This window comes from Geotrypetes seraphini, chromosome 10, assembly GCF_902459505.1.
Source record: "Geotrypetes seraphini chromosome 10, aGeoSer1.1, whole genome shotgun sequence".
Lineage (NCBI taxonomy): Eukaryota > Metazoa > Chordata > Amphibia > Gymnophiona > Dermophiidae > Geotrypetes > Geotrypetes seraphini.
The window spans coordinates 131,247,582-131,267,479 of NC_047093.1; the positions used below are offsets into that span (position 1 = coordinate 131,247,582).

General features: G+C 40.2%; 2 protein-coding genes across 4 annotated transcripts in view; one reads left to right on the forward strand and one right to left on the reverse strand.

Annotated features, from left to right (window-relative positions):
• The window catches only part of LOC117367630 (gastrula zinc finger protein XlCGF57.1-like), a 158,799-nt gene that overhangs the window by 98,096 nt on the left and 40,805 nt on the right, over positions 1-19,898 (forward strand). The window lies entirely within an intron of this gene.
• LOC117367653 (zinc finger protein 391-like) overlaps positions 7,195-19,898 on the reverse strand; it is a 29,004-nt gene continuing 16,300 nt past the window's right edge. For all 3 annotated transcript variants that reach the window (XM_033960432.1, XM_033960431.1, XM_033960430.1), the window contains 3 exons: positions 17,708-17,836; positions 16,801-16,908; positions 7,195-8,560 (listed from right to left, as the gene is read on the reverse strand). In XM_033960432.1, the coding sequence (XP_033816323.1) occupies positions 7,491-8,560; positions 16,801-16,908; positions 17,708-17,836 (1,307 nt within the window). In that variant the 3' untranslated portion in view covers positions 7,195-7,490. The remainder of the gene's footprint in view (positions 8,561-16,800; positions 16,909-17,707; positions 17,837-19,898) is intronic.

Here is a 19,898-nt window from a genome sequence, read left to right on the forward strand (position 1 = left end):
GGCAATGGGGACGAGAGAGTGGAGAGAAGACGGTGAAGGAAAGTGGGTAGGAGAGAGTGGAACAGACGCTGAAGGGAACTGGATGGAAGGAGGGGATAAAGATTAGGGAGACAGATAACAGATCTGAGGGGAGGCAAGGAGTAGAGAGATGCTAAAAACCACTTGGGGGAGGGAAGGAAAGACGACAGATGCCAGACTATGGGGGGAGCGGAGGAAAGAAGATGGGTGCCAGACCAATGAGGGGTGTGGGGTGGAGAGAGAGATGAAAGGGAGAGGCACAGTAACAGAGCAGATGCCATATGGAAGAAGCAGAGAGAAGGCAGACAGTGGATGGAATGAGGAGAAGATGAGGAAAGCAGAAACCAGACAACAAAGGTAGAAAAATTTCTATTTATTTTCTTTTTTTTTGCTTTAGGATAAAGTAGTATATTAGTGGTATTTATAAACAAAGCCCTGCCAGCTGAAGATCTCTTTCTCCAGTTTGGCAGCCAGAACTTTGATTTATAAAATAACAATTGTACAGAATATTGTTTCTTTTTATACTTTAATAAAATAAGTTCAGTATAAAACTATTTGAGGCTTGTGTGGATGGAATCAGATGGTTTGCGGAGATGGGGACAAATTATTTCCCCGTGATATTCTCTAGTTTACAAGAAATTCTGTGACCCTCACCCAACTTTACAGAATCTAGGGGATGATGTCTTTTCACAAACTTTGTGGTTCTCTAGTAAAAATCAGACAGGTAAATCCTCCCTCCTCTACCCCAGGCCAGTTTTGTCATAGATAAAAGAAAGACACCTCCAGCTGGTCATGTGCAAAGCCTCTAGTTTAACACAGAGCGGCATCTTTTGCAAGGCCTGCAAAAGTCATAGTAGCTCCAAAGTCAAGTCCTATATTTTAGGAACCTGGCAGCTGAGATTTCTCCAGCCCTGATAAAATGGCAGCACTCATTAGTAAATGTTATGAATTTTATACATCCCTCTGAATTGATATGTTGCCAACAATGCCGAGAGCCTTCTGTTCATGTTTAGACTCTAATCTCTTAGAACTTAAGAAAAGTCATGCTGTTAAACTAAGATTCTGGGTCCAAAGAACCTTTGACCTGACCCAGCCTTCTTTTCTTGTCCTTGCCCCATTCCTGCAAGCTCTGTCCTTACAGGAATGGGACAGAGACAGTGACAAAACTTGCGGGGACGGGAAAAAATTTGTCCCCATGTTTACATGCTCTAATGCAGTGTTTTTCAACCACCGGTCCGTGGACTGGTGCCGGTCCACAGAAATTTCCTGCAGGGCCTGCACGTGCATCAGGCCCAAAACAGTGTTCTTCAACCGCCGGTCCACGGTGTGATCGATCTGGCGTTATCTTCAGCCAGCTCCCTCTTTCTCACCGATTCAGTACACAAAGCTGCAGGTAGCGGCTCCTATGCATATCCTGCGCCTGAACCGGAAGTCTTCTCTCTGACGTTGCAATGTCAGAGAGAAGGCTTCCAGATGAGGCGCGGGATAGAAACATAGAACTAGACGGCAGATAAGGGCCACGGCCCATCTAGTCTGCCCACCTTAATGACCCTCCCCTACCTTTCTCTGTGAATAGATCCCACGTGTCGATCCCATTGGGCCTTAAAATCAGGCACGCTGCTGGCCTCAATCACCTGTAGTGGAAGACCGTTCCAGCGATCAACCACCCTTTCAGTGAAAAAGAATTTCCTGGTGTCACCTCGCAGTTTCCCGCCCCTGATTTTCCACGGATGCCCTCTTGTTGTCGTGGGACCCTTGAAAAAGAAGATATCTTCCTCCGCCTCGATGCGGCCCGTAAGACACTTGAACGTCTCGATCATGTCTCCCCTCTCTCTGCGCTCCTCGAGCGAGTATAGCTGTAATTTGTCAAGCCGGCAAGGGATGTGTCAAGGGATGTGCAAGGAGCCGCTGCCTGCAGCTTTGTGCACTTCATCAGTGAGGAAGAGGGAGCCAGCCTGAAATAACACCGGGGGTGGCGTAAAATGGCTAGGCAGGAGCAGGTCAGAAGGTAAGGCATAGCAAGGAGGGAGGGAGACAACAAAGGTAGGGGGGAAATGATTTTATTTTGAATTTAGTGATTGAATTATGTCAAGTTTGAGAATTTACATCTGCTGTCAGTGTGCTTTCTATAGTTTAATTTTGTGGTTAACCATTATGTGTTGTTAATAAGATTATACTGTGTGTATCTATGAAAAATGAATGGAAAAAATACTGTTTCAATTAGTACTATTATGGGGGCGGGGTCTGGGGTGGAGATTGGGTAGAGATGGGTGGGGTCTAGCCCACAACTTAGCCCAGTGTCCTTCAACCGCCGGTCCACAAAATAATTATTTTATTTCTGCCAGTCCATAGGTGTAAAAAGGTTGAAGAACACTCCACTAATGCAAACAGAATTAACTTGTCCCCTCCCTCCACCTTCAATACAATATGTAGGCAATAGCTTTAGAGAGTAGAGAGGGACAGATTTTTCAAACTTTCAAACCATAAAAGAACAAGAGGGCATTCGGAAAAGTTGGAAGGAGACAGATTCAAAACGAATGCTAGGAAGTTTTTCTTTACCCAGCGTGTGGTGGACACCTGGAATGCGCTTCCAGAGGACGTAATAGGACAGAGTACGGTACTGGAGTTCAAGAAAGGATTGGACAATTTCCTGCTGGAAAAAGGGATAGAGGGGTATAGATAGAGGGCTACTGCACAGGTCCTGGACCTGTTGGGCCGCCGCGTGAGCGGACTGCTGGGCGCGATGGACCTCGGGTCTGACCCAGTGGAGGCATTGCTTATGTTCTTTGCTTATGTTCTTATGTTTATGTTATCTGATCTGTCTGTAAGATCAGCTCTCCCCTACATTATAGCAAGAAGAGACCTCGGTGATTAATGATCTGTATAGATTGCCTGATTTTCAGAGGCCTGATATACTGCTCCCCTGATCCTTTAAATAATGTTTCTGCTGTGCATCACATTGGTCAGACATTCTTGCATGCAGCACTATTAATTTCTGAGCAGTAAAACATGCAACCTTGCAGTTGTGAGCAGTAAAAAACATGCAACCATGCTGTGTAAAATGATGACACATCCTTAATAAAAGTAGGAGGGAAGAGGGGAAACAACAAAAGAAGCTAGGATTAGCCTTACCTGGAAGTAGTAGCAGCAATAGCAGGAAGGGGCATTAGGACAGGTGATGGCAAATATTGGCACACCCTTGATAAGAACCAGATCTGCTGGATCCACACAGTCTGTGGTGCCATCTCTGTCCATATTCAAATCCATGCTAAAAGCTAACTCAAATCCATTTGTAAAGCACCCATATCTGTTTATCTTTCAAAGATCTGGAGGCGAGGAGTGGTAGAACTGCTGTCTCTACACTAGAGGTCTGCACGGGAACGGGGATTGTGAGAATCCCGCGGGGGTCCCGCGGGAATCTCCCCTAACCCAAGGGACTCCCACGGGGACCCCCCTCTGGCCCACGAGACTCCTACGGGGACCCTCTTCTAGCCAACGGGACTCCCACGGGGATGGAAGGCTTTGGAAGCAGGGTTCATCCATATAATATAATGGACACGTCAGCCTTAGTAAAAGAGGGGGTTTATAAGTTAATTACCTGAACAGAAAACAAAAAAAGGGTTCCACCAGAGATTCCACAAGGAAAACAGCAGCAAAAACACAAAAGAAACTGTGGAATTGATGATCCTGTCAGAAGTAATTGCTGCTTTTTATGGAGACGGGCGAGGATGGAGGTAATTCCTTGCGGGGATGGGTGGGAATGGAGAGGATCCTGACGGGGACGGATGGGGATGGAGAGGATCCTGGCGGGGTCGGGTTGGAACGGAGAGGATCCTGAGGGGGACGGGTGGGAACGGAGATGATCCTGAGGGGGACGGGTGGGAACGGAGAGGATCCTGAGGGGGACGGGTGGGAACGGAGAGGATCCTGACGGGGACGGGTGGGGATGGAGAGGATCCTGATGGGGACGGGTGGGGACGGAGAGGATCCTGGCGGGGATGGGTGGGATTTCTGTCCCCGCACAACTCTCTACTCTACACCCAGAAGTTGTGGAATCAAGTCCCAGCACTGTCAAGTCACTTAATCCTCCATCGCCCTAGGTAAACAACTTTGAATATGTAACCACATAAAGGAGGTATACAAGTCCTATCCCCATTCCCTTTCTATAGTTCCCTACCCAATGCAGCCTTAGAGTTAACATGGCCATGGGCTAAACATATTATTCATTCCTTATTTCTGCTTATGTCACAGGTTCACTTCTGTTGCATCACAGCATGTAATTTTGCTGGATTTAGGGAAGTCATTAAAGATTACGGCTGGGTAGCCAGAAACATGATGGCAGATAAAGGCCAAATGGCCCATCCACAGTAACCATTTTCTCTTCCCCTCTCTCTAAGACATCCCACATGCCTATCCCAGGCTTTCTTGAATTCAGACCCAGTCTCTGTCTCCACCACCTCTTCCGGGAGACTGTTCCACGCATCTACCACCCTTTCTGTAAAAAAGTATTTCCTTAGATTACTCCGGAGCCTATCGCCTCTTCACTTCATCCTATGTCCTCTCAGTCTAGAGCTTTCTTTCAAATGAAAGAGACTCGACTCATGCGCATTTACATCTCCCCTCTCCTGCCTTTCCTGGAACAGCGATCAATGTTCAAACAAATCTGCATGCAAATGATTTGCACGGCGGACCACCCTAATCATGTCCGTTCAGTCACTGCAAGAGCGACTTTAAACACATGCCCAGAGCTGGTTTGGGAAAGCTCAAACAGCTGAGCAGAAGGTGAAGCCCCAAAGCAACCTCCTGCCATTTAGCTTTTGGGGGCTTTTTTATTTTTTATTTAATGGCACAGCTGTTACACACGCACAATATCTGTCCCATTAAAAAAAAGCGAACTGCCCACCCAACAACCCCCAAAACCAAAATAGAGCCAAACGCCCGCCTGCCCCACGTATATCAATAAAAATTGGCAGGAGGGATGCCCACAGCCTCCTGTTGCTGCAAACCCTCCTCCGCCAGCCAAAATGAGCAGGAGGGATGCCTACTCCCTCCTTCCCCTGGGCCTGGGCCCACTCCCCCAAACCGTCCCCTCCCATTCCCCACTCCACCTCCTGCCACCAGATGCCCCCAGCCCCCTATACCCCTCGCAGGCCTGACACTCCAAATTGGCAGGCCTTCCCCATCCCAGTGCATCCCGGAATGTACAGGGATGGGCCTTAGGCATCTAAGACAATCAGGGCCTTAAGCTCCTCCCTCTGTGGCACAGGATACAGGGTATCCAATTAGGGCCTGAATTTTGAGTGCCATTTACTGAATTTAGTTCTATATGACTTTGCTCATTTGATGAAAAAATGGGCTAACAAAAATGATCAAAATGAACATTCCTGAAAACGTCATGAAAGATACACTTTCAAGAGATGACTGCATGGCTACGTGGATGGTGTCATCAAGAGTGTTTTGGCTACCTAGACCATGGGATGATTTTCTAAGGGCAGCTAAGTGGGGATGAAGTACATCTATCAAAGAAGGGAAGACGTGTCTTTGCCAGCAGGCTGGCTAATCTACTGAAGAGGGCTTTAAACTAGAAGTGATGGGGGAAGGGTGATCAAAGCTCCTGGGTGAGTATAAGCTCTCAGGTAAGTAAGCCACTGAATACCTCTACATGGATGGGAAAAGGGGGCAATGTCTGGAAAGCAATATATACTAATGCTCAAAGTATGGGAAACAAGATTCTGGATCTAGAATATGTGATGGAAGAAGAGGAGTTGGATATAGTGGCGATCACAAAGACGTGGTTCACGGAAAACCTTGACTGGGATGTAGTTATACCAGGCTATAATCTGTTCAGTAAAGACAAGGTAGGAAGAAAAAGAGGGGAAGAAAAGATCATATTAAAGCCACACAATTGCAGGATCTGCAGGGCAAGGAAGTGGCACTGTGGATCAATTTGGAAAGGAAATGGTGAATATATTTACATTGGTGTGATATACAGGCCTTCTTCACAGATGGAAGAAGTAGATAGAGATTTAATAGTAGACATTCAGAATATATCTAAAAAAGGGGACGTTTTACTAATAGGTGATTTTAACATGCCAGATGTTAATTGGGGTATCCCTATTGCGGGGTCTTATAGAAGTAGGGAGATCCTGGATTCTCTACAAGGAGAACTGTTCCAGCAGTTGGTAATTGAACCCATGCAGGATGGGGTCATACTGGACTTAGGACTTACAAATGGGGAAAGTGTTTCCGATTTTACAGTAGGTGATAATCTGGCATCCAGTGATCACTGCATGGTACGGTTTAATATTAAGATGGGTATAGAGAGGAGGAGATAATGGTTATTGTGGATGGGCAATTTGGTCTTTATCTGACATCAAGTTTCTATGTTTCTAATTGGCCAAAAAATCGGCCCTCAGCAATCTGCACGGTCTTAGCAACCATGTTTTGTGCATCTAGCCTTAAGTCTTTTACCAATGTAGATAGTATCAATTTCATCTCCCTGCCCCTTCATTAAGACTTTTCTCCCCAATGGCTGCTTGGTAACTTAGGAGGGCTGGAATGGCCTGGCCAAGGGCCATTGCCAGACCCCATGCACCAACTGCACTCCCAGGAGCCTTTGCCACCTCCACTGGTTGCCAAGTACCAGGGGCCTCTGGGCCCACAGAACCAACTGTATTCTCAAAGACCTTCTACCTTGCACTCTTTTCTTCCAGGTTGGCCCATTTCCTGCCAGGTACACTTCTTTCTGATTCCAACTCTCTTAGAGTCTGTGGTAAGAGGTGTGCGCAGGGACATGATCTGGTCCTCATCCCCACCTGTCTCCATTCAATTTCATTCCTCCCTATCCCATACCCATCCTACTGTAACTGACCCCTCACCGCAAGACTCATCCCAATTCTCTGAAGCAACTCGCTCTTCTGTTCAATTCCTCAGGAAATGGCCAGATAACTTCTTTTGTAATCCGCCCTGAACCGCAAGGTATTGGCGGAATAGAAATCACCAATGTAATGTAATGTAATTATCCCCAGTCAATTCTTGTCCATTCCTGTACCATCCCCATCTTATTGGTTCCATCCCCATTATCTCCACATTCTTTTCCATCCTCATCCCCAACCCACATTTAAAAGATCTTGAAAAAATTCAAATAATTGAGGAACTTAGAACAGAGCCCAGCTCTTACTCTGTAGATGGTTTATTAGTTTTTACATAGTTTGAAATATTTATTTTCTTACAGTCCAAGTTAATAAACACTCCTAACATTAGGATCCAGTGAGAAAAGCAATGAGGTTTACCATATTTTTGTTCTTAATCAATTTAGCATTTAATTTTGCACTTTTTCAGGCAATTTATTATAATCAACCCCTGCTACACTGAGCTTTCTACTTTTCTTACACCTAGCCATCATGGGTTCTAGTCAGTGTTACATTGAGAACACATTTGCCATTGTGTAGATTCTTTCATGATTTCTGAGATTAAGTTTTTTGATTGAAGCTTTTATCACATTCTGAACATTTATATGGTTTTTCTCCAGTGTGGATTCTTTCATGAGTTCTGAGATCATTTCTTCGACTGAAAATTTTACCACATTGAGAACATTTATATGGTTTTTCTCCAGTGTGGATTCTTTCATGAGTTCGGAGATCATTTCTTCGACTGAAAATTTTACCACATTCAGAACATTTATATGGTTTTTCTCTAGTGTGGATTCTTTCATGAGTTCGGAGATCATTTCTTCGACTGAAAATTTTACCACATTCAGAACATTTACATGGCTTTTCTCTAGAGTGGATTCTTTCATGAGTTCTGAGAGAACTTATGTTATTGAAGTTTTTATCACAGTTTGAACATTTATATGGCTTTTCTCCAGTGTGAATTCTTTCATGAACTCTGAGATTATATTTTTGAGTGAAGCTTTTATTACATTCTGAACATTTATACGGTTTTTCTCCAGTGTGGATTTTATATTTTTCATTGAAGCTTTTATCACATATTGGACATTTTAATATCTCCATTCCCTTGAGGTTCTCTTCATACACTTGTATCTTTCTAGTGTTGGTTAATTCATGACTTTTCAGCTGAAATGTCTCATTGAAACTTTTATTGCTTAAAGAACATTTTGATGGTTTCTCCCCTTGAAGTTTCTGATAAATTTTAACCTGTGATTTATATGTAAAACACTTTTCGCATTCAGTACATTGAAATGATTTGTGTTTGTGAATTATTTTTTCTTCTGTAAGGTCTGAATTCTCAGAGAGCTTTTCCTCACTTGCAGTGCTACGAAACAGTCTCTCTCTTTTGAGTCTCTGATTTTGTGCAAGATTTGAGAAATGGTTGACATTTTTCACTTGTTCAGTACATGCACTGGGTCTAGCTCTGTTCTGAAGTTTTTTTTTCATGCTGGATGGTGTAACTTTACTCCTACTTCTCGCACAATAAGCCGAATGATCTGTGTCGTCTCTGGAGGAATCTTTGTATGTCCTTTTCTCCATCTGCTGCCTATCACCCTCTCTCATTCTATTACTGTTGTTCCCAAATCCATCATCTGTTTGATAAAAAGAGAGATATGCACATAAATTATACAGCTATTGAGTAATCTTTAAAGATATTTGCTTTGCCAAGTCTCCACATGTCACATTAGAAAACAGTGTTGCATGTAGACACGTACTAGTGGGCAACAGCATGGAAACAGAGAAAAGACTAGCCTGATTTCATTGACTGGTTCTCGGCATCTCATCCTGTCCTCCAGCTTTTCCAGAGTTCCTTCATCCTGATTATATTCACTAACTTTCACTAACTAAAAAAAATCTGAAAACCCTGCTAGAGACCTGAGATTCATTCAGCTATTGAGAAAGATATATATTGGCAAATATCCCCAAAGGAATCTTTAAAGACATCTGCTTTGCCAAGGCCTATGTGTCATATAAATAGGAGGCTGTGAGCTGCATGGCTCATGGCTAAAAGTAACATGGTAGCTTCCAGCTGCGGGGGCACGGTCATTGTCCTCCCATCTTCTAGTTTGGGCGCCGTTTCTAAAGGCTTGAGGCCTTCCCGAAAAGACATAAGCAATTCAGGCTGACTGGGTTGGTGGCCGGCTGGTTTTAAGGGGGGAGAGGAACTTTTCTCAGCCCTCCCAAGGTTATTCAATTCTTCTCTTTCAGCATTTGTTTACATCTGTTAGTGAAAGAGTATTTGCTTGTTCATTTTAAGTATCTTATTGTAAGGAGGTGGCTATAGCTATTATTGTATCTGTCACTACTTGTGTGTTAATATCCCTTTTTGGGGGAGTGGGTTTCGGATCTCGCTCCTTCTTATTGGACTTGGCATAATCGTTTACATGCTTTGATACTATCCCTTCTCATTTTCTCTATTACATAAGATCCATTTCATCCTTCTTAGAACCAAAATCTGTTAATATCCTTGTCCACTCCATGATCATTTCCAAATTAGATTATTGTAATTCTTTGCTATATAATATTTCCCAAAAAGAAAAGAAAAGACTCCAAATAATCCAAAATACGGCCATAAAACTTATACATAAAGCAAAAAAATATGACCATGTAACACCCCTTCTTATTAAATCACACTGGCTACCTATTAATCATCGCATAACTTTTAAAATAGCATTTTTAGTCTTTAAGGTTCTAATATATAACACCCCTCAATTCATATCTAGAATGATTATCCCCTATCATTCTAATCGAACTCTTCGCTCATCACAACAAGAGTTACTTTTGGTCCCTTCACTCAAAATTGTGGGAACAAGGAGAAACGATATGTTCTCTGTTTTAGCTCCCCAACTCTGGAACACTCTGCCTCTTTTTATTAGAAAGGAGAGAGATATTATCTCTTTTAAAAAACTCTTAAAAACTTTTTTATTTAATGATGCTTTTAATGAATAACTTTTCTCTTTTTATTTTACATCCCTACTTTATGTTTTTTTCCTAATATATGTTTTTTTTCCTTTACCATTAGAAAATATGTAACTTTTCCCCCCTTTCCTCCCTTTTTCATGTTTGTTTTTAATGTATTATTTAATTATTTAACAAATATGTGTTTTATTGTTTTTTTTTAATGTTTTACTAATATGACTGAATGTTCTTTTATAATTTGTTTTTAATTGTACATCGCTTAGAATGTTTTAAATAGGCGATTCATCAAAAATAAAGTGAACTTGAACTTGAATAAGCAGTATATGCTTATTGGTTTGATTTCCTACAGTATTTATTTTAAAATTTTCTATACCGTTTTTGACCAAAACGGTTTACAAAACTGTTTACAAACATAAAATCGTAGAACAAATTAAAACAACTGTTAAATACTGATCAAGACAGATACACACCCTTCTTATTACATCTGTTGGATAAACGGAGTTATACGGCCTCTTTTACAAAGGCGTGCTAGTGGCTGCGCTGCGCTAACGGCCCGGAAGCCCATAGAGATTTAAAGGCCTTCGGGGCTGTTACCGTGCGGCTTTGTAAAAGAGGCCGATAGTCTCAATTACTGTCTGTGTGAATTTTGCAATACCTTTCTTATTTTATCTGTTAAATAAATACACTTCTCCCTCCGTATTTGCGGTTTCAGCAATCGCGGTTTTGATCATTCACGGTTTTTATCTTGCTGGCTCCTCCCCCCCCTCAATTACATCAGCTCGCATAGAGAAATCGCTAATTCCAAGCGTTTACAGAGAAAATCGCTGATTCACGGCACTTTCTTCACCGTGTTTTGCCTCTCCTTCAGAAACAGGCCAGGTCTCCCACCATGTTATTCATGGTTTCACGATATTCACGATGGTTTTTAATAGAAAACAGCGAATAACATATGAAAAAGTTATTCGCGGGTCTGTTAATCCCCTATCACAGCGAATACAGAGGGAAAAGTGTAGTATGTTTGCTAATTCTGATTATCTCATTGCAAGTAGGTTACAGTACCCTTGTTAATGTTGTCTAGCTTATTGCATGTATCTTACTATGTCTTCTGTATTGTAGTGTTCTTCGAATAAGTCATGCTTGTTAAGTTTATATTAATCAAACTGCAGTAACGCACCTCTTATCCATAATCTCTGACTTCTCCACCTCCTCACAAATTCCTCTCCTCTTAGGAGACTTCAACGTTCACTTTGAAGAGGTCTCTAGTCCAATCACAACTGATTTATTAACACACATAGACGACCTCAATCTAATATTATTAAATTCCGAGCCAACTCATTCTCACGGTCATACTTTAGACGCAATTATTGTTCCCAAAAAACTAAGTTCAAATTGTTCTCAACCTATTCCCCTTCCAGTCCCCTGGTCCGATCACTATCTAATTCAAACAACATTATCATTGTCATTTCCCAAGGTCGTTTATCCAGCCCCCAAAATTATCACCACAAGAGATTTTCAACATATAGATCATTCCCTTGTTTCTTCGACATTTACAATCGATTTAGAAAAATTTAGCTCCGAAACTTCAATCGAACAAACTAATACATGGAACAAGGCATGCAAATCATTACTAGATACATTAGCACCAATAGTTACCATGAAAATTTCCTCAAAAAAGCAAAGAAACCCTTGGTTCAACGCATCTTTAGGTCTTTTAAAACAACAAACACGATCAGCCGAACGAAAGTGGCGATCAAAGCCCACCCCGGAAAACTTAGATAATTACAAAAAAATATCACAATATTACCGGCAATCAATTAACGAAACTAAGAAACAATTCTATCATACAAAAATCTCTAGTACCAAAAACCCATCATTCTTGTTCAAAGTTCTCAAACAATTAACTACCTTTAAAAACAAAAAACCAATTTTAGACAAAGTAGCACCAACAGCTCAAACTTTAGCAAGTTATTTTCAAGAAAAAATCGTTCTGATTCGATCCAAAATCGCTAATAATTTACCCAATATCATTAATCCATCCAGCCCTCCAGAAAACGAGGTTATTACATCCACGAACCAATCACTTCGTGCTACTCTTTCCCATTTTATCCCTCCATCATTAAAAGCCATCGAAAATAACTTATATCATATGAATACTAAAGGCTCTATCCTCGATCCTATCCCTCCATTTTTCCTGAAACGACATTTTACAGTTTTTGGATCATATATCCTTCAAATAATTCACACTTGTTTATCTACAGCCAAAGTTCCACCAGACTGGAAACACTCAATCATAAACCCAATCATCAAAGACCCAAAAAATAATCTCGATAAATGTTCTAACTATCGACCAATAGCAAATCTTCCATTCCTATGTAAATTAACTGAGAAAACTGTCTTTCAACAATTGACGGACTTCATCGACAAAACACATGTACTTCACCCCAACCAAACTGGTTTCCGTATCAATCATTCTACAGAGTACTCATTACTTGGTCTCACTACATCCATAAATTATTATTTAGATCACCACAAATCCGTTCTCCTAATCTCCTTGGATCTTGCTGCAGCTTTCGATACCATCGACCATTATCTTTTATTACAACGTCTTGAATCCATAGGCGTAGCCGATCAGGCCCTTGAATGGTTCCGTTCCTATTTCTCCGATAGATCCTACACAGTACAAATTAACACAACAAAATCAAATCCTTACCACTCTAACTTTGGAATCCCACAAGGCTCTATTTTATCGCCTTTATTATTTAATATCTACTTGGCTCCACTTCTGACTCTTTGTCAATCAATAGGGTTTACAGTATACGCTTATGCCGATGACCTACAAATTCTACACCCCATTGACCCAACCAATCATTCTGAGATTCAGGCAATTAATCAAAAATTAAGTAAAATTCACGACTGGCTAAACATCAATAAATTATCACTGAGCATCTCAAAAACTAATACCCTCCTTTTCCCAGGAAAAGAGGGAGCGCAACTAATTTCCCCAATCATTATTGATAACATTCCACTATCATCAGTCACCACTATAAAAATTTTAGACGTTCTCATAGACAATAAATTGACATTTCGACCTCAAATAAGCGCCTTAGTTAAAAATTGTTTTTATAAATTGAGAATGATCCGATCATTAGCCCCCCTTCTCAACATTAGTTCTCTTAATATTCTGATACATTCACTCGTTATATCGAAATTAGATTACTGCAACTCACTTTTAAAAGGAATATATCATAAAGACTTAAAACGCTTGCAGTTGATTCAAAATACTGCTATTAAGATAATTTCAGGAGCAAAGAAGTATGATCACGTAACCCCTCTTCTTCAAAATGCCCATTGGTTGCCAGTCTCACAAAGAGTAACATATAAAATCGCCCTTTTAACATTCGGAACTCTGCAGTCAAATGCCCCAGCCTTCATAGACAGATTACTGATTCCATACGACCCACCAAGATCCTTAAGGTCCATATCTCAATTTAACCTCAACATTCCTTCCCTAAAAAATATCGGCACACGCCGTACCTCAATTTTTTCAGTCACAGCCCCAACAATCTGGAACACTCTCCCACTATATTTAAAAATGGAAAAAAACTTAAAAAAATTTAAAAGTAACTTAAAATGTTTCCTTTTTAACGAAGCTTTTAACTGAAAAAAATAAAATAAAATAAAATAAAGAGGCACATTTCAGACATCAAATCACTAATACTAGTTTTTAATTTCCACCCTTCCCCCCAATTCCTTTTGTGTTTACCTTAAATGTTTCTTATTTTTATTTTATCAATTGTATTTCTTACCCCCTTTACCAATCGTATCTATTGTATGCCTGTCTATAATTATCTAATACGTCAGTCATGTCGATCTTAAAAGTTTGTATTAAATGTTTTATTTTTTATCTGTAAAGTTATTTTTATTCTGTACAACGCTTTGAAGAAACGAAAAAGCGTTTAATCAAAAATTGAATAAACTATAAACTATAAACTATAAACTTAGTGATTTGTTTGTTTCATATACAGGTCCTAGTCGACTTACGACCTATTCAACTTACGACGGTTCGACTTTACGATGCTTTTCCCCCATCTCCCATCCCAACCCATACTAAATATTTTTTTACCCCTCACCGCTGGACCGCCAGGGAAAAGATACGTGGGGAGGGGTAAAAAATACTGTAGTTAGTATAGGCCGACTTACGTCCAGATCGACTTGCGACCTGTCAGTCGGAACTAATTGCGGTCGTACGTCGATGAGGACCTGTGCTATTAAATATAATGTGTTAAAGCGGTTTACACTTTTAAAAAGTAATATAACAAAGCGCATAGTAAATCAGTTATAAATGTTCACTGCTCCCTACATCAAGAACAAAATGTTCAACTAAAACAACCAATTCTTGACATCAAAATTTTGGAGCAATCAGTTTTTAACATATTAAAAAAAGAATATCAGTATAAATAACAAAATACAACCAAGACAGACAAAAACGGTCAGGTTTTCAAAGCTTTGAAATAAATAGCGTAACAAGAAATCGCATGAAACTTGGCCAATAACCCATTCCAAAGAGAAGGACCAATGTAATAAAACACTATTTCGACTAGGATGACCAGGTTGTCAAGTTCAAGTTTCTTTAGACACTTGTTTTGATAGACGGTATATCAAAAATAAACGGTATACAATATAAAAAGATTGTAGAAAACAATTAAAATAGGTAAATAAAAGCAATATTTTATCAAGTATTAAAAATACTAGACGAATTCACATTAACATACATCAAAGTAAAATTAATTTTAAAAAATGAAGGTAAATGGGGAGTGGCAAAACATTAGGATGGGGATCGCTTCAGAAGAAGCGTTTGGTGTTTCAAGGCTTCACAAGAATTAAAGGTTTGCTGGGTCTCTTTTCCCTGGAGAAGAGGAGACTTAGAGGGGATATGAAAGAGACTTACAAGATCATGAAGGGCAAAGAGAGAGTAGAGAGGGACAGAAAGAGAGAGAGAAAGGGAGAGAGAGAGAGAGAGATAGAGAAAGATTGGAGAAACTGGGTCTCTTTTCCCTGGAGAAGAGGAGACTTAGAGGGGATATGATAGAGACTTACAAGATCATGAAGGGCATAGAGAGAGTAGAGAGGGACAGAAAGAGAGAGAGAAAGGGAGATAGAGAGAGAGAGATAGAGAAAGATTGGAGAAACTGGGTCTCTTTTCCCTGGAGAAGAGGAGACTTAGAGGAGATATGATAGAGACTTATAAGATCATGAGGGGCATAGAGAGAGTAAAGAGGGACAGATTCTTCAAACTTTCTAATAACAAAAGAACAAGAGGGCATTCGGAAAAGCTGATAGGAGACAGATTCAAAACAAATGCCAGGAAGTTCTTCTTTACCCAACGTGTGGTGGACACCTGGAATGCGCTTCCAGAGGACGTAATAGGGCAGAGTACGGTACTGGGGTTCAAGAAAGGACTGGATAAATTCCTACTGGAAATGGGGATAGAGGGGTATGGATAGAAGATTACTACACAGGTCCGGGACCTGTTGGGCCACCGCGTGAGCGGACTGCTGGGCATGATGGACCTCGGGTCTGACCCAGCAGAGGCATTTCTTATGTTCTTATGTTTGAGAAGCGGAAGCTGGTACTAAAGAGTAAAGGCATCTTTAAAGAGAAAAGTTTTAAGTTTGGCTTTAAACTTTTCAAGAGAGTTCTCTAATCAAAGATCTAGTGGGAGGGCATTCCAAAGAGAGGGGAGGGTGACTGAGAAAATGGATTTGTGAGTAGTATCGTAAACAGTTCGCGTATTGACGGTATGGAAAGTAGGTTTCGATTGTTAGATCGGAGGGCCCTGGATGATGAGTATGGGATCAAAAGTTTATTTATGAATGCTGGTTGGTTAGAGTTTTTTGTTTTAAAGGTGAGGAGGAGTATTTTATAGGTGAGGCGACGAGTGATAGGTAGCCAATGTGCTTTGCGGAGGAGAGGAGTGACGTGGTCAAATTTTTTTTGCATGATAGATTCATTTGACAGCAGTGTTTAGCAATAGTTGTAAACGGCGGATTTCTTTCTGGGTTATACCTTGATAAAGGGCATTGCAGTAATCTATGGTTGAAATTACAAGAGAGGGAATCAAGAAAAGAAGAGAGAGAATGGATGAGCCTAAGCTTATGAAAACATTTCTGCAAAACTGCACTAATTTGTTGATGAAAGGTGAGGTCCTTGTCTAGCATGACTCTGAGAAGTTTGACTTTACTATCCATTTGAATTGAGGAAGAATCGATTCAGATGGGACACTTTTTGGCCAGTGTTTGTAGTTTATGAGTCTATCCATTGAAATCAGTGCCAGTGCTGCAGGTCCCATAATGCACCAGGATCAGGTTGGTAGAAATTCAGGACTGATCAAAAAAGTCTCCCCTTCTGGAATGGGTAACATGGTCACCCTAATTTCTAGTACACTTCTCCCTCCGAATCTGCAGGTTTAGTACCCGCAAATTTGGTTATTCAAGATTTTTTGCCCCTAGTTTTAAAACGCTGAATCATTGCGTCCTGGACCTCACCTGGTGGTCTAGAGGCGACTGTACCCTTATATATACCGGTAAAAAAAGGTGATATGCTGGGTGGGTGTGCCACCTGCTTATGTAGACAGGGACAGGTAAGCAATGATACATGAAGACACCATCCTGATTTCATTCACCGATTCTGAACATCTTGTCCTCTCTGCAAAGATTCCCTTTACTCAGATCACATTCACTAACCCAAAACTCTGAATACCCAGCTGGAGATCTGGGATTTATTTAGGACATGTCCCTGAACCTCATGCCTGGTAATTTAAGAAAACTGAACTGTAATTACTAAGAGACAAAAATGTAACTGAAAATCACTAGTAACATTCACGGATTTTATTACAAAGGAATTCTTGGCTTACCATTCCTGGTATCGGTATCCTGCTTTCTTCCCTCCAGCTGGTCACTCACAGGAACCTCTTCCATTTTCAGGATCTCTAATGTGGGGTCAGCAAGGTAACTTTGGCTGCCTGCAAGAAGAATAGAAAAATAACTGCAGGTATTAAAGGAAACCCAAGAAAAGCAACACTTGGCTATAGGACCAGCTTAAAGCATGAGACAGGTTAAGCACCAGCTCAGGGCACCAAAAGCCTCATTAGCTCATCCTTCACAGCAGTGAGAGGGTATTCCTTTAGTCTTGCATAAGTTGGGTAAGGGTGCAGCAATCTCTAGAGCCGGCCCTGTTGTCTAAAACTGAGATGATGGGAATTTTATGAGTTCTGAAAATGTAACTATCCTGATAGAGTTAACCAAGGACCCTCTCTGTCACTCTGCCAATGAACCACGACATTCAATACAAACAGATTTTTACATTAAGGTCATTAAAACTACTACAGAAGATGCCCTTTGTTATAGGATTCCACCTCTCTTCAACCTGGTGCTACCAATGTGGCTCGTCCAGTCTCCCTTCCCTCTACTACTGCCAATGGTTGGGCTATTCAATATTCCTCTCTTCCAATATGGATACCAGCGAATTGTTATGTATATTAATATTAGACCCCTAGTATATGTCAGGTTAGGATAAAAACTTGTATTGTAAACTTGTACTGAAATTATGTATGTTTAACATGTAACCCACAGGGGGCAAAGTCGGTCCTCGAAGGCCACAATCCAGTCGGGTTTTCAGGATTTCCCCAATGAATATGCATGAGATCTATGAGCATACAATGAAAGCAGTGCATGAAAATAGAACTCATGCGTGTTCATTGGAGATGTCTTTCTTGTAGAAAATGTTTGCATTACCCCATTTCTCACTTTAAGCTACATCACCTGCTTCCTGCAGTTCCTCATATGTGCCTGTGGGGGGCAGATTTCCTCTTTCCTCAGATTCCTGAGGCTCAGTCTTGAATTTCTCTTGCTCAAATCGGATTAAAATGTCTGGCTTGACATTATGGGAGCCTGTCCAATGAAATAGGTATTACAATAAATTTAGTAAAGTAACCCCAGCTTACATTGTAAGTGCTCAGAATTATGCTGTTTTCCTAGGTTCAAGTTCAATTTATTTGATATACCCCAAATATAAAACCAAAGTAAATCTAAACGGTTTACAATAAAATGTTATTTAAAAAAGAAAATAAGCACCTATTGGACAAAAGAGTCAGATATCATCGTGTAATAATAAACTTTTAACGATCATGACTGGAGTTGCCATCCAACATATTACTAATAATTGGAAAGATCATAGTAGGCTGAATTTTAATTTTTGGTGGAATTCATTATGTCACATATATAGAATGGAAAGATCACTAGCGATACAAAATGGAAATTATAATAATTTTATTAAAATTTGGGAGCCATTAACGTCTTTTTGTCATGATTAAATGCCATTTTTCTATTAGTTATACACCATATAGTATTGGGAGGGGGGAGGGATACAAATATAGGTTTTTCTTATGAATGAAGGGCTTTGAGGGAGGGTGGGGAGAGGGTTACATTTGTATTTTTAGATTATAATGATTAGATATGCAAGTGCTCTGATTAATTGTGTTTATTATGATTGTTGTACACTTGATGAAAGTTTTAAAAATGAATAAAGAATTATAAAAAAAAAGAAAATAAGAACAAAAACTCAAATAAGAAGGGGAAGGGAACAAAATAAACAAAACACAAAATACCAGCAACAAACAAATTTTGAAAAAGGAGGAAAGGAATGGGTAGGTTATAAGAAAAACAAAGGGGTAGGGGAAAGGGAATGCGTGAAACAAGGGAGGGGATAACAAGAGAGAGGAGCTGCTGCACTGTTTCTCATCCATTAATATCAACCTGCATTAGTGTAAACTGCATTATATACTGTGATTTATACTAATCCATCAGCAATAAACAACTCCGTTTGTCAGTCCTGTTCCCTCCATAACAGAGAAGCCTCCTCATCCTACCATTCCTTTTAAAAATAGATTTCTCAGTTCCATGAAATTAGGATGAAGGGTTTTGTAGGTCGGTTCATAGACAACCCCGCGAAAGACAAAGGCGCGCGCCGACAACTGAGCGCCAGACGGAAGCGCGCGCCGAAGAAAATTACAGTTTTTAGGGGCTCCGACGGGGGGTTTTGTTGGGGAGCCCCCCCAGTTTACTTAATAGAGATTGCGCCGGCGTTGTGGGGGGTTTGGGGGGTTGTAACCCTCCACATTTTACTGTAAACTTAACTTTTTCCCTAAAAACAGGGAAAAAGTGAAGTTTTCAAGTTTGAAGTTTCAAGTTTATTAGTTTGCTTGTTGAATCGCTTAATCAGATTTCTAAGCGATGTACAATAAAATATACATGTAAGGAAACGAAAACATTACATACAGTTAATTAATTATAACGTAAACAAAAGGTAAGAGGGGGTGAAATACATTTTTTATAGTAAAGAAAGATCATACAGGGAAAACACATAAGGAAATTAAAAAAAACAAAAGATAGAAAAATAATTCGCTAGAATAACACTTTATAATAAAATTTAATTAATTTGCAAATGCGTCTTTGAACAAAAAGGTTTTTAATTCGCTTTTAAATTTCCCAAACACCTTCTCCTCCCGTAAAAACATAGGAAGCGCATTCCAGATCTGGGGAGCTGTACATGAGAAGATAAATTGTCTTCTTGTGCTAATTACTTTTAACGAAGGAATTGATAAAAGGTTCCGCTCACTAGATCTTAAAGTTCTTTTAACTGAATATGGGATAAGTAGTCTGAATAAAAATGCTGGAGTCTTATTTTCTAATGTTTTAAAGATAATAGTACATAATTTATGTGTAATTCTATGTATGACTGGAAGCCAATGAGCCTTTTTAAGGAGTGGTGTCACATGATCAAATTTTTTAGATTTTGTTATTAATTTAATAGAAGCATTTTGAATAATTTGTAAACGTTTAATTTCTTGTAACGCAATTCCTGTAAATAATGAGTTGCAATAATCGATTTTAGACATCACCAGAGAGTGAATAAGAATATTAAGTGCTCTGGGACAGAGGAATTTAGAAATGG